Source organism: Rhea americana, unplaced genomic scaffold, assembly GCF_003343005.1.
Source record: "Rhea americana isolate MKP2758 unplaced genomic scaffold, rheAme1 scaffold_43, whole genome shotgun sequence".
NCBI classification, from domain to species: domain Eukaryota; kingdom Metazoa; phylum Chordata; class Aves; order Rheiformes; family Rheidae; genus Rhea; species Rhea americana.
Genome location: NW_028186568.1, coordinates 1,713,430 through 1,736,126, shown reverse-complemented (window position 1 = coordinate 1,736,126; position 22,697 = coordinate 1,713,430). Strand labels below are relative to the sequence as shown.

At 35.5% G+C, this 22,697-nt stretch overlaps 1 protein-coding gene across 1 annotated transcript in view; it reads left to right on the top strand.

The window, feature by feature from the left end:
* The window catches only part of MAP3K21 (mitogen-activated protein kinase kinase kinase 21), a gene marked incomplete at its 5' end in the record, with an annotated part of 41,907 nt that overhangs the window by 5,998 nt on the left and 13,212 nt on the right, over positions 1 to 22,697 (top strand). Inside the window, 3 exons of the mRNA XM_085315413.1 lie at positions 13,118 to 13,298; positions 18,386 to 18,534; positions 19,250 to 19,425. Coding sequence (XP_085171539.1) covers positions 13,118 to 13,298; positions 18,386 to 18,534; positions 19,250 to 19,425 — 506 coding nt within the window. The remainder of the gene's footprint in view (positions 1 to 13,117; positions 13,299 to 18,385; positions 18,535 to 19,249; positions 19,426 to 22,697) is intronic.

The following is a 22,697-nucleotide window of genomic DNA, read 5'->3' as shown; positions in this document are numbered from 1 at the left end:
ATACATCCTGAAGTATTTGGAAGTGTACAGCAGGAAGAAGTTCTAAGTTTTAGTACACTTGTCTGCTTAGTATTCTAAAACAACCCTCATATAGACATAATAGGATTGCAGAATTGGATCAATTTAGGAAACAGCATCACTTTTGAAGGTTATGAGCTATTAAAAGTTAGCATAGCATTGAATTCCAATACGCTATTCTTTTGAATAATGTTATTTGAAGTGTTCTACTTTGTTTCATCAAACATAGCTCCCAGTAATCTGTTTCACGTTTTGATGTGCTCTCATGTTATGTAGGCTGGCTTGGAGGGAGGTTGTTTTTGAGACTGCGAAGACCTGTTGCACTTCTGTGGGAGCAGCAAATGTTTAGCAACTCTGAGCCATAGTGTATCTTTTTCTAGTTCTCCAAAGGAAATGGTTTCCATAATGTGTATTTCATTTGTACTTGATAAATTTATTTGCTGGGTCTAAATATATTGTGTGTTTTGTGAGGCTGAAATTCAGGAAAGGAAACAATTCTGCTGTCATTGTCACTATCTGCAGACGCAGTAACTGGCACCAATATGGCATAGAGGCTAATTTCCAGTTGAAAAGTGTTTTAAATATTTTAAAATACAGGAGCTTAATGACTGTAATACAATAACTCTTAAAAGAAACTTTGTGAGCTACTTCTCTATAACACAATGTTTGTTTATATAATCTGTAAACTCCTAGGGAATGAGTAACATTCAGCTGTTATTTTATATGTAGGTGGAAGACTTAACTGCAGTAGCTGTGTATTTGACCTTGATTTACTATCTTCTAAATTTACTCCTGTTTGTTTTTATTCATCTCAAGTCTGGACATTAAAAGATGGAGAAATAAACATTCTTGTAACTCAACCTCAACTAATTTGTTCAAGTACATTCACACACAGTGATTATACTGAAAGCAAGAAGAAGTTTCTAAGCTGAAACTCTAGCTGAATATAATAAAATTATATAAAATTATATAATGAAATTAATTTTAAAACATTCACTTGTAACGTTCCTTTTTAACCCTTTTTAATACAGAGCTTGATTTCCATTTATTGTTTTCCTAGCTATGTACATCTGTCAACTGAAACTGTTGTATGATGAGTCCAATGTGGAGTTGTTCTATTCTCTTATTTGGAGTTAAGACTATTTGCGTCTCCAGTAAATAGAATCATTACTTCAAAAATAATGTTTCTCTGATCACGTTCTGGATCTTACTTKGTTGCTCGTCATTCCCCTCTCCTTAGCTTTCCTCCTTCCCCCGTTCTAAGATACCGAATGAGCCAGGTTACAGCTGTTGGAAATTTTTCTCTCATGCTGTATGTATGGACTCCTTCCTAGCATTTTCTGCGTGAAGTTTATTTGCACCAAGGGTTTTGTGGCCTCTTTTTGTCCAACACAACAAGTCACATTCTAGTCTTTATCTCTCAGGTTTTCAGACTGCTTTTCTGGAAAGAGAACAATTGTCCTCAGTTTGTATTTTGAGGTGGCTTTGTATTTTGAATGGTAGGACTTCAGATGACAGCATTTGTAATAAATACCAATATTATATAGTAATAAATACCAATAAATGTGTTTCTGGCACAACTTCCCTGGATTTCTTTTAAAGCTATTGTTTTAAAGATATGGTCACATACCTGCGCACTCTGAAAATCCTACTGAATACTTCTATAGAAGTCAATTGTAAATTAGGCAGCTAAACACCTCCCAATAGCTGCTAAAATTCTTTTGCAGTTCTAGTCATTCTTGTAAATAGTGAGAAAGTAAGATTAACTGCTGACCTTAACACTTGTGAAATGAGCTATTGTACTTAATGCAAAATGGGACTGAGATTTGGGAGTTGACAATGTTAGCTTAACATTGGAGAAAACTTGAGATACAACTGGCGTTTCAATTTCCCTATTTGATTTTTTTTTTTCCCTATTGGTTCCGCAAGCACACTGCAAGTGTTTGGAACTTCTTACTAAATTAAAAAAAAAATCCATTAAAAAGTTGTATTATGCAACTTCAAAAGAATAGAGAAGTAACATTTGCATCACTGGACTGTATTTGRATGTTGAATGTTCTTTTGTAGCTTCTTTGACCTTAGAAGATAATGGCTTTTTGTTTGCAGCCTGTAAGTTTTCGTATCATTAAGCATAAACTTTCTTCTAAGCGTACTTCAGTGTAGCAAGTTCTGAAATAAAATGGCCTTGTACAAATGAGTATTTGCAACATGGGTGACTTCTGTCCTTGAATTTTTATTTTTGATGTTCAGTTAAAATTTAAAGCATTGAAATTTAATTCAGTGATCTTTACTAGTAATGCTTCTAAAAATTGCAGAGATATTTTATTTTTGAGTTTCATTTTTTTGATTAGAGGTAAAATTATGACTTGGAAGTTGAATAAAAATATAGCTAATGTATTTAATACCAAAATATTTGGCTATCTGTCTTTGCRGTACTGAAATAATAATTAGTGTCATAAATTTACATTCGAGGACTGACAACTTAAAACTGATTTCACCATTTTTATCTTGCTCACCATGTTACCCCAGATCAGTAACTGCAAGTATGCGGATATTTAAGTCTTGACCCACTTATCCATGACTTTAAGATGCAGTAAGTATTTGTAAAAAGTCACTACAGAAGTATTCCTCCTCCTTGGAGTTTCTGGTCAAGCTGATCCTTTTTTTGTCTAGAGCTATAACTCCAATTAAATCAGTCCTGGACATGCTAGTGTTGGCTATATAATCACGCTTTGTTCTCTTCATAGCTACTAAAATCTGTGTTTTGGCAGGTGTGCTATTAACTTGGAACTGATAAGATAGCCCTCCCTCTCAAAAATGCAAGAGTACCTGCTTCATTACTGTGGTTCATTATTGGACAAATTAACCCTTGATAATGATTATATTTTAGTTCTGGGTGTATGACTAGTTCTTGGTTTGTTTGTTTGTTTGTTTGTTTGTTTCACTAGGGTTAGATGTCTCTGCTGTTCCCTGAAAGTCATTGCATTTATTTGCTCATGTACTTATATATAAAGAGAAAACTTGATTTTTTTTTAACTCAGCACTGAAAATATATTGCAGTAATTACTAAATCCAAAGAACAGTTTTTCCCTTCTCTTTTCTTTTACATGTAGAAAGAGAGTTCTGACAAATTTTGTGGAGTCTTAATTTTTCATTTTAAAATGAATGTTCTGCCCTTGTTATTAAAAATTAGAATTCTTAGAAATATGCAATATAAAGGAGCTATTTCTCAGCTATAAAAAAAACTGTAAGGATGGAAAGCAGCGATCCTTTTGCCACCTGCTTTCCATCATTGCCATCCTTTCACTCCACAGAATTACAAAAAAAATTGGATTCTGTCCCTCTCCAAGTTTTGTAACAGCTTGAGTTGAGCAAAAATTGTTTTAAAATAATGTCTCCTTTAACACTGCTGTGTAAAAGAAAATAGTTTAATTTTAATGTGAAACTGACAACCTAAGTCAGATTTTTTTATAGAGTACAATCTATTGAAACTTCTCACAGAAGTTATATTAAAGGAATTTCGTGCCAACTGATGAGTTACTTGACTAAGCATCTACAAGCAGAGTTGGTTTGAATTCTCAAACTAGCTTTTCACAGCAATAAGCACCATCCAAAGGACAGAGAACTTTTATCTTTTTCCCTTCAGTTTATTYCACTGGTTCTTTTCAGCAGTTTATTTAATCAGAAGTGACTTTATAATGGAAAAAGCAGCAAAGCTCGTTTCTATCTTTACATCTGTGAATAAAATTAGATGTAAAGGGGTTAGCTCTATTAATTCTGAAATGTTGCTTGACTTTTCACTTACTGTAGAGCGCTCTGGCTTCATTTAACAGCTAGCTGCTCTACAAGGCTTTCCCGCTTATCTCCAAACACAGGTTCTACCCCTCCCACGGATCGCTGGAATCAACTCATCTCTGCCTGCATAGTCAGTAGATCTGAGTTAAATCAGCCAATAGATCCAGCAGAAAACTATTCTAAACTGTCTTATTTACAAGCTGAATTTCTACTGAGCTGGCTGGCTGGCTGAGTTTCCCAAGATTACCTGGTACCTGGTTGCTAGAGTCAGAAAGGAGGGAGGGGGAAGCTGTCTCAATGAGTAGCTGTAACTGTAGAGGAGACTAAGATACATGTTTTAGTGATGGATAATGCTCATGATTTTGGTTGCGACATCAGATTATACCMTGTACTTCAGTTTGGTTAGTAAGTCATCTTTAAGTGTATAATGTGTTTTCATTATATACATATATGTTGAACTTTTCTAAGGTTTTTAAATTTTGAAGTACTATTTTTGTGCATTGAGTAACATTCTAATTTCCAGTCAGCACATCAAATGCAGCTTGATATAGATCACAACTAAAACATAAAATAACAAGGAAGTACAGAATTGATGAGTGTAATATATTAGAATCAGGAACAGTATGCCAACTATGTAAATACTTGCATTCATTCAGAAACTGTGTATTTTCCTGATTAGCCTGAAATATCAAATTACATCAAGTGATGTTCTGTTTTCTTCAAGAAGATAGCTATGTAGATGTAAACTAAAATTAGCATTTAAATTAAAGTCTTGCGTGTTAAATTAAATTTTAAATAGATGATTTGACTAATGATAGGTAAGTTTGCTTCTGTTAGTTCAGTCTCGAAGAAAAGTAACCTCTGTCAGCTTTTGCCCTTGGATGCCATTTCTGAGGTTGCAAGGTTTAGTTGCATCTCTTGTGGTGAATTTTGTATATTACGTGGCATATATTGACTTTGTTTTCAAGGGAATGAGAAGGTCTTGAATTTGGGAGAAGGGAAGTAGCTAGTAGTTTTTCTGAAAGTTTCACCTAGAGAAAGCTGTACCTCAAGTGTTAGATACTGGCTATGACTTTTCTTTTGCAGTTTGATTGTATTAGCTTTAGTTTGCCTTTAGTTTTGTTTTCAAGAATAGGAAGGAGTTGTTAAATGATGTATATATTCATCTGCTGCTACCTAACAAAAATGACATGTTTCAAAAAATGCGTAAGCACTCTTTTTGTTCTGTAGAGCTTGAAAACTAAAAGATTTTTTTCACCAGGAATTACCACCTAACACCAAACTAGTTCTGTCTGGCACTTCTGTCTAATATCCCTGCGTTTCAGTCACCCTTTTTATTGTGTAACTCCTTTTAAAAATCAATAGCAAGCAAAGAAGAAGGAGCTTAAAATTCTCTTAAAAACAAAGTAATTGTGGGTGTTTCAAAAACATGTGGAAGTTCCTGGAAGGTATAGCATGCTTGAGTGTTCTGAGTTTTAAAATCAAGTCCCAGTGGTGACTGATTTCTGTATAATTGTGAAATTATGGAAGAATTGCAATAGTGAGGTAACTTTTCTTAAATGCAAAATTTAAATAGAAAACCTAACGTTAATATTCCTTTAACCAAAGAGAACTGGAGAACGTTTAGCATCCAAGCTGCTTTTGATTTTTCTAATGCAACATCCAAATCATACGTTTTCTGAATTTATTGTTTAAATGATAATTATTTGATGATTAATTATAACTGATTCTTACTTCTATTATTTGCTCTTTCGGCACAGTAGAAAATTCTAGTTTGCGTTACAAAACTATCTGAACAGCAAATAAAGCACAGATGGCAGGCAGTAAAATAACTCACAGCATCTGCAGCCTGTGCCAGTAACTTGTTAAAACTGCTTCTTTCTCTCAAGTTTCCATTTGCCCAAAGTTCCTTTAATAATGGTTATTAAAGAAGTGGAGAGGGAGTGAAAAATGGTGATGCAAGTTATGTTGAAGCTGTTGAAATCTCTCATCCCTCTTCCTCTTCTCTCTCTGCTTTTCATCTCCGTACTTTCAGTCAGATGATTCTGTTCTAGTACTTTGACTGTTTTCTTGTGGCATGTCCTGCTATGTGTTTTTTTGKTTTTGTTTTTATTTTCTTGTAGGCTTGGTATGTATTTTGTCAATTCTTGCTATCAAGGATTTTTCCTGACAAGTCTCACCATGTTTTGGCTTTTCAGTTGGTAGCACTTTGTTCAGGATTTTTTTAAAATATATTTTGGCTCAAGTAAGGTAGAGGTTTAGAGTGGTTTTTGTTTGTTTGKTTTTRGTTTTGCTTTGTTTTCCCAAACTAGAATTTTTTAAACAAATACATTTAATGACTATCTATTGTGAGCCACTTTTAATCTAGTATGAAAAAATAAGAAATCATTATGTCTGCTGTGAATGGAGACAGGAGATAGAGAAGCACAATATTCCAATAGTAAAGGGTAGAGAAATGCCTCTTATGTATGTAATCACTGTTTAAAGGATAAATTCCTTTGCTAATGGTGATCTCTAGGCTTATTCCAGTGAGATAAATGTAATCTAACAGATAAGGATAAAGAGATGAGGTTTTAGCCCTTGATAGTTGTCCTGAAAACCCATAGGAGGAAAGCAAGGTGTCTAAGAAGCAGTGCTGTATAGGCTAGTGGTATGATGTCCTAATGAGTTAAAGTATCCTAGTTAATTTGCAGTTTAAACGCTTACTGTAGCAGGGTATGGCTTCTGTATGCACTGCTGAAAATTTAATTTCTAATTACAATCAAAACCAACTAAAAGTTCCAAATAATGGAGATAGGTCTATTGACAAGGTACTATGTTTCTGGAGTATGATGGCATTAACTGAACAGGCAACATGTTTACTAAGTTATTTTTTGGCCTTTTAGTTCCCAAGAGAAGGCAGGAAGTTACCCTGCTGGTTTTGTTGTGTGTTAATTTGGTGAATTGACAGGAATCAGCTTCACTTGCAAACAGATTGAGAGGGGACTGTCTGGGCGGGGGGGGCAGCAGCAGCATTGTCTGGACAATCTTTACTTGCAAATAGAGTAAATAGAGTAAATTCTCWTTCTAATATTCTTTAAGAATGACTTTATCAGGGGTAGGAAATGTAGTGGCATGTAGACATTCTTACCTCTAATCRTATTAACTTTATTAGCTGTACTATTAAACAGCTTGCATTTGCAAAAAAGCATAATACCTGGCTATTTAGTGAACTGTAGATAATGGCAAAAGAAGCAGTTAGTGGCAAATAAGTCTAACTTCAGAGAATAACAATGCTTAACATCTTATTTAGTTTTAGCAGCAACAAAGTATGTGTAGAAAGCATAAAGAGGATAGAAGGGATAGAAGTCTTGAGTATTTTTTAAAATCTGAATACTGAAGGATCGTTTGCATTCAATATATCTAAACTTTATGTAAGTGTTCAAATCTTTGACTGTTTCCCTCAAAATATCTTTTATAGACATCGGCTTAAATAGCTAGCAACTGAAAATGGTCAACTAAAAATGCTGGCATACGTTATGGAATTAAAAACTGTTTTTAATTACATGTAGTCTTCGGATTTCAAGAATCTCATCGAAGGAAAGGTTGTATTAAATGAAGACTATGGGATTGATACTAACATTGGAGAAATATAATGGACTGTATATTCTTAGTAACAAAAATAGAAGTATAAGACTGCAGGAAATAACCGCATGTATCAGAAGAGTAGAAAAGAAGATCATAGTGCAAGGTGGAAGTTTCCTGGGTATGGTGCTAAATAAAAGCTCTATTCTGGCCTCCCTCAGGCTTACTATATATACTGTTCTTTAAGATGGATACATCTTAAGAAATAAATAGGAGAGAAACTGAGGCAAGAAAGTGAGCTTTTTGTTTAAAGCTCTGCTTCAAACAAAAATGCTTGTTATTTAAACAAATGCTTGCAATTTCTTTCCAGACTTTTAGCCTAGTTCTGAAAGTAGTACTGGGAATGTGGTTCTCATCCTGTCTGAATTTAGAAGAGCATACATGCACCCCAAGACTTTGATTTGTCTGAGCGTGCTTTTYCCTTCCCCCTCCCCTCCCCCTGCCCGCTTATTACCCTGAAATACTTCCCTACAGGGTAACATTCAATGCACTCAAAGTAAGGATCAAGTCCTTTCTCTGCGTTTCTGTAATAGTTTGGTTCCTCTCCTATTCTTCCTCTTGTTTTTATCAGGTACCAGTGTCCTGCACTCAACCTTCYGTTCTCTATTTCTTTGAATACAGCTGTTCATAACTCTCACTCCATTTTTTATCAATAAAATTTTAACTCAAACTCACAAGGAAAGGGAATGGAGCAGAGAAAGCAAATCTTGTCCTAATATCTGTTCTGCTGCTTTGTGCCTCCCTAACTTAAGCTGCTGCAGTTGGTGTCACCTTTTGCTCTCAGTAGCTCAAAGTAAGTGCTATACTCTGTGGTTGGCAGACAGAAGGGAGTTTTGAAGATGGAGTGAGGGAAAGAGAGGAAAAGGTAGAAAAGAATGACAGAGGAAAAGGAGACTGAGAGCAATTGGATGGAGTTTTACTGGGACTTCTGCCTCCTTGCCGAGCCCAYGTTCTGTGCCCTCCCCGACAGAGCTGCTGTCGTATGGGAACAATAGMGGTTCTGTAGATGTTACCGATTTTGTTTTGATTACAGAGGAACACAGAATTGGAAAGTACCATCTGGCTCAGAAGATCCAGTTCCATTACAATCTTGGGTAACTGTGTAACAGATTTTGTTTTAAAACGCGGAGGGAACATCTTATCTGCAGACTGTTACACCATAAAAGGTTGGCAGCATGCTACAAGATTTGTAGTATAAGACTCCAGCTGTAACAATAATAATATAGAAAAAGAGCAGTAAAGGTTAATAGTGTTGCTAGATTTGACAGAAGTATATGTTGGATTTTATGTCATCTTTTGAGGAGTAATCAGTGCTGTACACTGCAGAGGAAAGCCAAAAGTGGGCTGGAGAAAAAAGGTAGTCTCTTGCAATGGGACATGAACCTTACGCATGCACACACACACACCCATAGCTGCAGATCTAGAAATGAGCTGAACTGTGAGCATGTGAGTAAGACAGATCAGCCAGGGCTCCACTATTATTGATAAGAGAACCAATGCTTTATACCTACATCCTGTTTCTAGATGTGGCTAATTTCTGTTCTCGTAACTGTTCTCAATCTTTCTTTAGCCTAGCAAACAAGATGAGCTTTTCTTATCCACCTAGATAATATAAACATTACAACTTCCTAATTATCCATTTTCTGCATCTGCTTCAATTTAAATTCCTGTTCTTGAACATGTATGTGCAGTTCTASTTATCTAGTATTTCATTTGAGGTCTTATACCTTTTACAATACTAATAACACTTCCTTATTTCTACTAAAAATGCCTTTTAATACATTTTATATTTACATTTGCAACTTTGTGAAGCTGCTGTTTCACTACTTCTGTTAGGTAGCATATCCAGACCTTTCTTTTTCCTTCACCTGCTTCACAGCAGTGGATTTTGTTATCTATCCCTTCCAAGCTTGTACATTTTCTAGCATGAAACTACTTCTACTTCTTCAGAGTGGGCAGTATCTTCTGTCTCTGCTGTTTAGTTCCTGAAACACACTTTGTGCTTTTCTCTGATTGCTAATGGGCCTGTGGAACAAACCTTCTTCTTAATAGAGAGTGCTAATCATCCTTTTTTATGCTAGTAACTAATTTCTTAGAGATCTTCGTTTGTACATTCTTGTATAATGAGACTTTCTAAGAGGCACTCACATCTGCTCAGGTCTGGCACCTTCTTCCTTTTTAAGAAATCAGCTATCAGGAAAAAACAGGATTAGCATGACAACCAATTTGTAAAGTAACTCTGCTGTAATTTATCCTGCCTTCTGTATGACTTAATGTTTTTAATTATTGTATTCTTCAAACTCTATTCAAGGTGAGACTTAAGTCAGATTAACATGTCCACAGTCACATGAATATAGATAGTTGTAATTATTGTAATATAGAAAATGTTTATTTTTCTTCTGTTAGAGTGCCATGACTTTACTGATTGATTAAAGTAGTTGATAGATTTACATTTTTTACAGTATTAGTTCTCTTCTCAGAGAGGGGTTGACTTCCTGAGGTCCATTCCAACCTAAATTATCTTATGATTCTTTGAGCTACTTCCTTCAGTGATCCAGAATGAATAATACCTGGATTTCTAGGCTCTTTTTTTGTCACATTGAGCATCTTAAGAGTGTAAGGTCTGTTTATCTGTGTGGTTAAATAGCAATATCTTCATTAGGGATGTTGTTAGATTCCTCATGTATACTTGCTGCACTGTTAAATATTTATTTTTTAGGATATGCACAATATTATAGCTACCAACTTCAGTACTACTTTACCACGTAGTTATGGTGTTTTTTCCATTGTTTTCTCTCTGACTTAAAGATTTTTTGGTTTTATGTACAGGTTGATGGTTTATATTTTATGGAATTACTCAGATTAAGATCCTAATTCTCTTTTTCTCAACTGGAAATGGTAGTAGGCATATGCTGTCTCTTATGTTAATGCAGTCCCTGTATCCCTAGCAGCTTTGATATTATGATGTTAATAAACTTACCTGTGCCCTGATCTCTTTGCAGGAGGGCAGAGTCATGCTGGGGGGCATTTTAAATAAGAATTGAGTTGAAAATGATGTAACCGGTAGGAAACATGTGCAGCCTTAATTATTTAGTCAAATGTTTGCCTGTAGCAAGCACAATTTTTGGACAGCTGTCCAAGATACCTTTTTTTTTTTCTTTTATTATCTGGACTGTGGCAAAGTAGCTTTATCATATCTRACTTACTTTGTAGTCTCACTCTCTGTTAGATTTTGAATCATTCAGAAACACCTCTGCTTTTGCTTATGTAAAAATGAATAAGATATGCATATGATCTTCCTGTACTTCTGCCTAATTGAATTCCTTTTTCTTGCTAGATTTGGATTTATTTTCAAATGTTCGTTGTATTTCTCCTTTAATATTTCAGCTTGTTTGCAAGCAGGAGAGCGTAGTGTGAATGAAAATGTAAGGTCTGAAAAAGTTTGAAGTAGACCAGAAAGTACTAAACTTGCTCTTACCCAGCTTAATACTGGAGGTGTATTGGATTCTGAAAAGGCAGCTTAAGGACTTTAAAAAGAAATCACTGCAAGCTGGGTGAAGAGGCTAAGCACAACGCTGTAAAATTGACATTATGCAATTAAGAAGCGCTGAGAAGCTGCAGAAGTCGCAGAAGGATGATACAGTGCAGGTTGCTRTGTCACTGCAAGGGACGCACTTACTGAGTAGTGACTCAGCTACGCTGAGCATTTTTACTTCCCAGCTGCTAAGTAATCTGTGCATGCTATCACTGTTTTCCTGGCTACCAACCGGAAACGGAAACTCAAATTGCTACGAAACATTGTCGCTTTGTAGGATGAAACTTGGCCATGTGCCAGTTATTACCTTTTGCAAGACTGACTGTTTTTGGTTTCGGTCACATTGACTGACAAGGAATGTCAGGAATTCTGCTGAACATGTTTGAAATGGAATAGAAAACAATAGGTCTTTCATTCAAATCTGAAAGAATAAAGACTTGCGTGAATTTAACTTGTTCTGTTAGTGCTGACTGTGGAGCTCTTAGATCGCCTATACCATTTTGGCTCTCGTGTCTGTTCTGCTGTGCTAAGAAGCTTGTTGAAAAAGGAATCTATGTTCTGCTATTTTATCTGGCTTTGACATTATTTTTGCAATACTTGTAAGAGTGTAATTAATCGGTACGAGTAAAAATGATTTCTTGCAACTACAAGGTTATCAGTTTCTTTCCACTGTAAGGCATGGTAATTTTTCACCCACTTTTTTTCTTAGTGAGTAGCCTTATGCTGTGTTTTGCAGTACATATAGTTGGAAAACATATATACCAGTGACTCTTCTTATCTGTAATTTAAGTTTTGATCTCTGTCCCCAGAGATCTTTTTAATAGAAAGTTAAAACTAACAGTTACTACTATCAACAGTGACAACAGAAACAGAATATGGGATTAAAATTTGTGTTAACAAGGTCACACTGTGATTCTTTGTACCTGTTATCTTTCTCCTTGTGAGCTCTAAGACATAATTAGCCAGTTCTCCTCTCTCTTTTTTTTTTAAGCCACTTTGTGAAGCTGTGTTACAATATTGCCAATAATGTGTTAAAATCAAGTCAGAAGTGAATGTACATCGTAGAAGACTGCATCAAAATAGATATTTGCTCTTTAACATTCATGATGTTACAGTGGATATTAACACGGAATWGATCAGAGTTCAGTGTCCCCTTGCTGACTGTGAACTCCTGGGGCAAGTTTACTTCCTGATACCGTCTCCCAACCTCTAGTGATTTGTGGCTTGAGATTTATTGAACCTAAATGCACATTTTGATGTAAATGCTCTTGATGAAGTTGCCCTCTGAGTTTGTGTAGGTGCTTTTTAAATCTATGTGAAATACTGTTATTTTATGCCAAAAAAATCTGAAGTTTAAATATGTATGTGTTGTGTGAATGGAGGCACATGTGTCTTTAACTCTGGGCTAATTTGTTTGGATGTTGCCTGTTTCTTGTGTTGACTAATTGCAAAATTGTTCCCTATAACTTTCTTCATGCCATATATGATTTCAAAAATCCTTTTCTCAGCTATTTCTTTTCCTGGATAAAAAGTCCTAGTCTATTTAACCATTTTGTGTAGCTGAAGGTATGCTGCTTTAAGCATTTTAGTTGTGTCATTCACTATGCCTCTTTCAGGTTTGATTATGTTCTTTTTTAGATGGGAAGGAACCTGAATTGTGCACCATATTAAAGATAAATATATACAGTGACATGTTTCCTGTTTTATTCTCTAGGTCTTTTTTTATAAAAGTTCTTAAACTTTTATTAAAAAGGGGGTTCTGCTTCTTTTAATTTTTTATTACTCTAAAATCTCCTTCCAAAATGAATAACTATTTTGCAACYGCCTGTGAGATATTAGAATTCTGAGGTTTTTAATCTTATGTGCTTTACTTTGCATCTGTTTACACTGGATTTTTTGTACTAGTTTAATGTCTGCTTATACAGTTGTGGAAAGAACTCATAACACTGTAATATTTTTCATTTTTATTACTCAGAATATCTTAGAATCATCAGTGAATTTTCTCATATTTATAAAAATTTCAGTAATATTTTCACAACATTTAAAGTTTACAACTGTTGGTAAAGTACAAATTGTATGTGAAAATAACAGAACTAGGCATTTTAATTTGATTCCCATTGCCATAATTTACAAACTCTTTTGCAGTTTTGTTGCTGGAGAAGATGGAACATGATGACATATGCAATAAAACTTTGAAGATTACAGACTTTGGTCTGGCTAGAGAATGGCACAGAACAACCAAAATGAGTGCAGCAGGAACTTATGCGTGGATGGCCCCAGAAGTTATCAAGTCCTCCCTATTTTCTAAAGGAAGTGATATCTGGAGGTAAGAAGCTTGTCTACTGAAGACCATGTTCATCAGAGTCATGCTGAGGTTTTTGAATGAATTTTTATGTGACATACTTTGGTGTTTTCCTAGAATGTTGCCTCAATGTACAGCAATTTCAGCAATTCCAAGAAACATACYAATTTCTCAGCATCTACTTCATTTGTTTTACCTTTAGCTATTCATGCCATATAAACTGGGAGAAGGAGAGGGAAAATAGCAGAGAAATATATTTTCAAAAGAAAGCAAGATCTCATTAAGAGAAGCCTTTAAAATATCTGTTGGTTAAGATACCTAAGTATTTTACCTGGACTCTTAATATAAAAGGCCATATGCTCTTGTTACATAATGTATGATCTATCTTGTAATGATATATTTGCTTTATATTAGATCTCTGCAAAGTTTCATTGTGCATAAAGAAATGGGACCAGTCAGATATTACATTGCATGTCTGGTAAACAAAAATAAGTTGCAAACCAGAACTTTTCCATATGTTAACTTAAGTTAGTGTTGTTTTTTATTTTTAGAGATTGTGTTTCCACTAGCTGGAATGAGGAGAAGCTGTTGTTCAGCATATAATTGTCTTAACTTGCTCTCTAATTTGGAACGTAGGGAACACCCTATCTTAAATTTTGAACTTCTCATTAAAGACATTCTGGTGCRTCATATAAATAATATGACTCTTAATACTAATGCTATATTTGAGTGATGCAGTGTAGGATACATGTACTGTAGAAAAGTAATTTAGACTTTATTTTCAGTTTAATTCTGTTTTCTGAATAGGGGAAAGCATGCTTGCACAACAGACTTTAAAAGCTGTTGTGCCTCACCCTGAAAAGTTTACTTTTCCTTACATTTTGAAATGTTTCCTCTCTGGAGGATCCAAAGTAGCTATTCAGGGAAGGAAGGGAGGACTGTAATCTGTTTTCTTATGCCATCTTATGCATATTCTGTGTGGTATTGTTCTTAAATAGGGTCCTATTTTGTTTAGATGCCTGCTTTTCTACAGCATGAAGTAATACTTCTGATAGTCTCAGGATGATTCTATGCCTGTACTACTGTTTTGTGACACCCCTTTTATGTGTCTCATGCCTGGAACTGATTTCTCAGCATGTTGTTTACATCAGTTTGAGTTGATGACCAGCTCGGAGAAGTCATTGGTTTCTTTTTTTTTTTTCCCCCACTCTTTCTTTGATTTTTTTTCTTTCCCCCCCTTTTTTTTTTTCCTTTTCTTTTGTGGGGTGGAGGTTGGGTGTAGGCGTTTCCCTAATCAGCTGTATTCCATGCTTAATTACAGGTCCTGTCCAGTCTTGTTGCTGTGATTTTAGGTATCTGAGGGGGTATGCTTTGGTGCAGTTGTTTTATATTCTACTGCAACATTAGTTTACATTCTTGGAAACTACAGTATTTCTCTTCTTCGCCTTCTCTCCTGCACGCCTCTCTTGTAAAAATGTAAGTATTTAGTTCAATGATGGAGTTCTAACAGGAGAGGTTTTTAAGTAAAAAAAGGCTGTGTTGTACAGTATAGATTAGTCCTTCTTGGCATCTAAAGATTTTCTGCTTACTGCACCTTGATCTATTCTATTGCTTATCTTTACTCTCTCCTTTAAGAGAAAGGCAAAAAAGGATTGTGAATCTAGTAATACTCTGAATATGGGACTGCTTTTTATTTCAAAAAAAATTCAGGCTGCAAAATCAAGTAAGGGCTTCTTGTAGGTCAAGAATATGATATATTTGAGGAAAGAGCTAAGCTGAAGCTATGCGTACCGAGTACTGAGTCTTCAAAAGATGACCTCTCGTTGAAAAACAAAAAATAATTACCAGCAGTTGAGGCTGCTCAAGTTTGATCACACTCAAAACTAGTGTTCCAGAACCAGCCAGTGCTGGGGAATCTCGTGGGAGTGTTTTAGTACAGAGCCTTGCAGGCTGCATTTTCTCAGGTGCCATCTTAGGTACTGGTACTCCCCGGGCCATGCATGTGTACTGTCTTGCTTGCCAGACAAGAACTGTAGGTATTCTGCTGTTCTTCTTTGGAATATACCTCCAAATTCCCAAACTAGACTTCGGTCTTTCACCCCATCATTCATCATATACTTTCTAGTGTATATCCATCTTGCTTTGGTGTATAAAGCCAGAAAGTGCAAATATGGTGTATAAAGCCAGAAAGTGCAAATATGTCCACAAATTTCCAAGTGATGATGGTGTGTTTCATCAGTGGCACTTAAGTAATCCCTACTGTTATTGTACAAGCTCCTGACAAAGCTAGGAAGCACTTAATATATAGCAGAATGAGCAACTGCTTTTGCCTGGCACACTTTTGTCATTTTGAAGAGACACATGTTGTGATGCTTGGGAACCTCTGATCTAGAAGATGGACTGTTGAATAATATAAACTTGGAGAAACTAGTTTACTTTCAGTTTGATAAGCTTTTAAATTATGTAAAAGCAGCACAATATTACTGGAATGAGAAATAGTAAGGCTTAAATTGCATTTGATGACAGGAGAATAAATTTCAATAATGAAAATATTTACTACAAATGAATTAGTTTGTGGTTTAAAAATGTGTAATTCAAGTGATAATGCATATATTGTTGGTCTTTTTCTGAAGAAGGGAAAAGAGATGGCTCTTGCTCATTTTAAACAGCTATTTTTTAGAAGCTCTGTCACAGTATGTATAGGATGACTGTATGTGGACTAGTGGAATTTAATGCACAAAGCAGCATCTTCCGTAGCTGTGAGAGTTCATAAATAGTTATTATCCTAGATAACGATAGACTATCACCTTCCTAAAACTCGAGCAAGTTAGGACTAGGATGCGTGTGTCTGTGTGTGTGTGGGGGGGGGTGTTTCACCCCCAGTTTTGGGTCTTGGTACTTGATATTAAGACCTTGTTTTCATTAAAAGAGGTGCTTTTAGGCTATTACTGTATTGRTCTGCTTAAAATTTTACAACTGCTTTTTGGCACTGTTGAATACTACTTCACATTAAAGATTTGAATTCTGAATATACTAAACCTAGTAGAATGACAAGACTTTTTATGAAAGATGATTTCTTCTTGTTATTCTGCTTAACTTAAGAAGTCATGCTAAAATATGTATACAATAGTTTGAACAAGGAGATTCCTTGAATTAAGAATACTATGTTTGCTGACAGGGCATAGGAGTTGTACTTTCTCTGAACACAACAAGTAAGAGGAACTGTATGTTCAACAGAATTCCTGAATCATATATAGAATGTGTATGCACTGCCAAAAGTGTTGAATCCAATATTGCCAGAAGTACCAATATTTTAAAATAATATTGGAATTTATGCTTTTCTCCCTTCCTTTGAGCATGTAAGCAGGTGCATAGATTAGCCTGGAAAACTTTTTTGGAAGCCACTTTATTAAGAAGCCCAAGACTTTCCTTGTATTTGTAAATGATATATTTAGGAGTACAACATATTTCTCAGCTTTTGATCAGCTAATAACACTAAATTCTATAGTTTCCTAAGGTTTTGTGACCCGTAAAGCTTCTTAGATAAGCAGTACTTGCATAAACAGAACACTGCGGTTTAATTGAAATCACTTGCTATATAGTTGTCACTCACATGAAATTATCTGTTCCGTCAGTGCTTGTGTTGTGTAGTGTCCTGGTTTACTGTTAATTAAGGTGACATTGTAAGGCCTTGTACAATGCTGCAAAAGGCGAGTGAAGGAAAAAACTTCACTGGCGTGTTCACATCTGTAACTGGGGTTGTATTTACTAGTGATAATGTTGGATGCGAAGGGGTGCATAACCCTCACCTCACTAGCGCCATGTGTATGCCTCCTTATGTAGTAGGAGACTTTGATCCAGTTCCGTGTGACCTGCGGGCAATTTCTTTACACATCTGGAGAGGAAGGGCAAGAGCAATACTTTGTATTCTATTTTTCTCCCTTTACCTGCTCACCTTTAGTATTTGGAAACAATAATAGGTTGCCCTTTTTAGCTTTTTCTATACAGGAGTGGTTCTCTGCTCGAAAAGTAAAAAACCAAGAAATAAAATTAGCCTTACAAGTAAACCAAGTAAACATTATGCTTACATTCCGAAAGGGCTAGTTCCTGCTTTCACAAAAATGGCTGTGGAAGTTATTAGTTTCAGAGGTATTGAAATAGGAACCCCAAAGCTGAGCAACAGCAGCTGGTATGCGGTCTCAGCACTTSAAGGGGTTTGGATTGTTTGAACAAGCAACGCGTATACAAACCCAAAGACATGGAGGTAACACCCAGCTTTTCCTCTAGGTTGGAGAGCATAGCAGAAATACTTAAAATTAATGTTGTTGCGATAGAACGTACCGTGATTTCTGTATCTGACACTCAGAAAAGATCTTTTCATACCATCACCTTTCACTGGAGATATGTGGAATTTTTTTTTTTTTGGGGGGGGGGGCGTTGTTTTTTGTGTTTTTTTGGTATAGTGAAATTAGTTTTGCATATTTGAGCATTTCTCAATCCTCTAGCATCTACTATGAGGAGTGAAAAGTTAACAGGCATTTTGTGTCATGCAAGGGAGTTAGAAATGGAAACTTCCAAACAATACCTTTTTTTTTTTTTTTAATCAAAAAAAGTCAGCATATGTCTAGGTAGACTGCTGTGAAATGCTTGAGAGGAGTATTGCCTGAAAGCCCTGGTGTGTTTTAGGGATTTTGTTGGGGTTTTTTTGTTTGTTTGTTTTTGAGTTTCTTTTTTTTGGTGGGGAGAAGGTTGCTTGTTTTCTTGTGGTTCAGTCTTGTAATTAAAAGTGAGATTTACATGATACTAGCGTTTACATAAAAATGACTCTAGGTAACATTTTGAATAGGAGTCCTCTAGATTTTTTTTTTTCCGGTTTTGAAGTAACAGTGAACAGGGTAGGGGTGCAAGCCAGTAATCTTAGAGTCATGTCCAATTTGGCTGATCACTATTGGAGGCAAGATGACTGAGCAGGAATAGATTCTTAAAGGCTTTCACCTTTGATGTGGGAAATCCTCATGGATTCCAGGACATGGCTGGACAGATACCTGTTTGTTCTTGAGTAAAGTGTGTCAGTATTCACAAAATAACTGCGTAATAATTGCCTTTTGTAGTTACGGAGTGTTGCTGTGGGAACTGCTTACAGGAGAAGTTCCTTACCGTGGCATTGATGGACTTGCTGTGGCTTATGGAGTTGCTGTCAATAAGCTTACTTTGCCCATTCCATCCACCTGTCCTGAACCATTTGCAAAACTAATGAAAGGTATCTATGATGTTTTCTCCTATCTTTTTAAATATTTAGGTTTGGGGGGTATATGTCCTTTTCAAAACGCAGAAGTCTTGCTTTTCTTCTCACAGCCATCCAGTGTTGCAGACATCTGAATGTGTTTCAGGGCAAGTCATACAGTATTACAGTATAACACTTAACTTCTTCAGTGGTAACTGAKGACTTTTTTTCAGTTTATTGCTCTGCTTTTACAGATTTCCTTTTACACTCAAATTGCATTAATTTTCATGAAATAGAAAATATACTACAGAGTAATACAAAATCAAGACTAGAATCCCAAGGGGAAGAACCACAAATGCYGTTTTTTTCTCATTGTTTTTTTCTGAGTGCCAAAAGTGTTCCTGAAATTCTCTAGAGAGAAATAAACATTGCTAATGTCTATTTCCTTGTGTGCGATGGATTTCTTTACCTTTTGGTTACATAAGAACCCCTTCTACGTAGTACTGTTAGTTTTACTCTTTCAGATTCTAAAGATAGAGATGAAAAAATGTGACTATTCTTATAAAATGTGTCCACTGAATACAGGTAGGTAAATGTAACTTTTTTAAAATAGGAACAGATTTAGGGAAATATTGCGGATAACGGGAAGGCACTAGAAATTGAAATACTGTAGCAAGTAATTTGAAGTCATGTATTTGTTCAGAAATTTCTGTGTATTACTAAAAACTGATCAGATTTTGATAAATTCTAGAATGCTGGGAGCAGGATCCTCATATCCGACCATCGTTTGCCTTAATTCTTGAACAGCTTACTGCTATTGAGCAGGCAGTTATGACTGAAATGCCTCAAGAATCTTTCCATTCCATGCAAGATGACTGGAAACTAGAGATTCAGCAGATATTCAATGAACTGAGGACCAAGGAAAAAGTAAGTTGATTTTTCCATTTGCAAGGCAGTGAATTGAGGATATGTGTACATGTGAATTTATGTGATGCAGCAGTTTTGACAAGTTACAATTCAGAAGTTCAAAATAATACTAGAAACCTGATTTAATAGCTGAGGTACATTTGAAACAATAACCTACATGAAGGGGGAGGATCTACTACTAAGTTAAATATCAAACAGATTGTTAGTTTAATTACCTGATTTTGTGGGTAGATGTGCTGTTCTTAAACTCCATTAAAGTGTTTCTGGCCAATATTTTTAAGATATAACTAACTGTCTTGCAACAAGCTTACTTTAGAAATAGGGACTGCTATTACTGGTGTTCTCAAGTTTCAGACGATCTTGCTTTTCCCCTTTCTTCCTTGACTAAAACAAATAAATAAATAGTTCCAAATGCCAAAAYTGTAGTTAAGGTATTTCAATTGGGGCTGAAATGCTAAGTTTGACAGGAAGCATAGAATTATTGTAGTAACAGAGGGCTATCGTGACTCATGACTCATCCAAGGAATTCAGACAGTTGAAAGCCTATTGAGATCAAGATATTGATCTTTTTTTAATGAGGTAGTTTTGGAAATCTTGCCAGATATTAATAAGATCAATTAGGTCAAACTTAGGCTCGTGAATCAGTAAATCCAGTTTCTCTTGTTTGTTATCTAGGTTCCTATCACTGATCTTTCCATATTCTTATGTGATGTATTTGTGCTAAATGAGCAATCRCTGTGAATTCTTTTTCTCTCATTTAGTTATTTTAGCATGTTTTTAATCACTCCTAGGTTTATATTTTACTTTAGATAATTTCTCTGAGTTGCTGGTTGGAATAGGCCAGGCATTATTGTGTCCCTGTTAGAAATACTTTTAACAGAAGGCAGTTCCCTTTGCAGTTGTGTTGTTTTTTTTCCAATGTTGTTATTGCTCAGTATATAATATGTTTTTAGTATCTGTTGTTATTTTCATAAAGTGGTAATAGATAAGAAGAGAGTTAAGTTCCAGAGACTCATAGAGAAATCTTAATTAAAGATTTAGTCACTTTAAAGATTTTTGACAGAGACAAAAAACAAACTCACATCTCACAGGTCATTGTCAGTAGCCTCAGCCCCTCACCTGTTCTCATCAAACTTTACCAATGCCAATTTGTGGACTATTAGCTGATAATGGATGAGACATTATGGATCTACTGCAATATCAATATATGTGGTAAATAATAAATTCTGATACCACTAAGCTTGTAGTATCCTCAATAATAGTCTTTCACACTTACCTGTCCACCTTTTCTTCCACCCTATGGTTTCCCTTCTTCCATTTTAGTTTCTAGAACTGGGCAAGTTATGTCTGTATAGTTTCCCCTGCCTGCTGAGGTGTGTAGCTGTCAGCTTCCTTTCCAGATGGATGATCATCCTTCTGCAAGGAGTACAGGCTTTCCATTTCACTTGCTGTGGGGGCTGCAACCACTATGTTCATTTGCTGGAACTTGCCATAGGGCCTAATTCTCTTCTCTTCCCCTCCAACAACTGCTCGAACACCCCTTTCCTGTTGTTTGTTTTGGGAGCAGTTGTAGCAAGAACAGGCATACACGTTCGTGTGCATGTATGTTTTTTGGAGGCATCAGTCCAGACTAAGAAGATTTCCTAGCAAAGAAAATCTCACTGACTAAATCAAGGTGAGAAGAAGATAAGTTGGTGCAAAGCTTTATGAGAAAATTCTTTTTTTATTTTTTTGGTGTAAAAGTGAATTATGCTTAATTAGGAAGGGRAAAAGATAAAATGAAATCTATTTCTCATATGCCAAAGTAAATGCATCTCCAAAGGCATCTGCCTTAATTAGGTAAACTTGTTCAAGAATGAAAACATGCAACTTTGACTTAGAAAAGACTTTCATGTGTTCATGCTTATTTAATCTGGAACATTACCAATTTTACTGAGAGGTACTAGAGAGAAAGTTGTGTCTATGAAGTATTTATATAATTAATAATAAGAAAACTCTGCATAGAGTCTTATGCCCTCTGAAGGAGGCACTTCTGTAGCTGGAGGAATTTCCTCAAGGGCTTACTGTAAATGAGTGATGGTGACACCCACTCCAAGGAAAGATCACAATCTTCTTTTGATGAATGTTGTTGAGCAACTTAAATATAGAATTCTTTCCTAGCTTCCTTATAATGAGTGTTTTAATTGCAGAGTGGTTTGGAAGCATTGCATAACTAATTGCATTAAGTCTTTTTTTTAATTAGTTTATTTGGAAAAGAGTAAATACTAAGACTGTCAATGAGAAAACATTATTATGTCATCTATACTGTCTTCCTTTTCAGTACAGGCACCCAGTTTTTGACCAGTTACTGAGCCTTRTGTAACCCGGATTTGAGGACAATAAGAGATGGATAATTAATAGTATCTCCTAATACTTCGTAGTAATAAACATTTTCTCTCTTTAAACTCTGAAGCATTTTTATTCTAAATTTGAATTCACATGGCTGCTGCTTCCAGCACTTGTTTTAGTTTTGCCATTTTTGACTGGACAAGATCAGGAGGAGAGAAATGAGGATTTGCAGTTTTCTCTTCTAGTTGAAGTATAAAGTAACTAAATATCTTACTTAAGAAAAGAAAAGAAAAGAAAAAGAAAGAAAACCACAGCTCCCTCCTCCTCACCTTATTTGCTGATATGAAGACAGGCTCCTKTAAATTACCAAGAGGCAGAATTGCCTTTTGTCAAAGTGTGTGTGTTAAGCAGACTGGATTAAAAAAAAAAAAAGTTGTATATAAAAAAAATCCATTAGAAGCTCACTTTAATTTAAATGACTGACACATTTCATATGGTTTATTAATTTAAACTTGGAAGCAGTGATAACCAGTGTATGTGTTTATATATTTTCTACTAAAGCTATAAAGAAAAAGCAGGTTTCTTTCTAAGGAACAGATAATTGTTATTGTCTAAAGAACTAGAGTTTGGGTCAGTGCTAACCTGTCTTTTGACATCTGTAGTCATTTTGGTAAGAACAGAGAGATTTTTTTTTCTCTTGTTCCAAAATATCCAGCTAATATTGTTCATTAATTTATTCATGACCAAGTGGGAATTGAAAGAGCAGAACATTGGTTTTATGCTTTCACATTATGAATAAAAGCTCAGCAGGAAATGAGGTAYTCTGCCGGTTTATGACCTTGAAGGATACTAATGATGAGAAGTAGTTGGTCTGCTCTAAAAAATAACAGCTATAACAGGGAGGGAACAAATGAGGTTTTAAATGGGGGGAAGGGATTCTTACA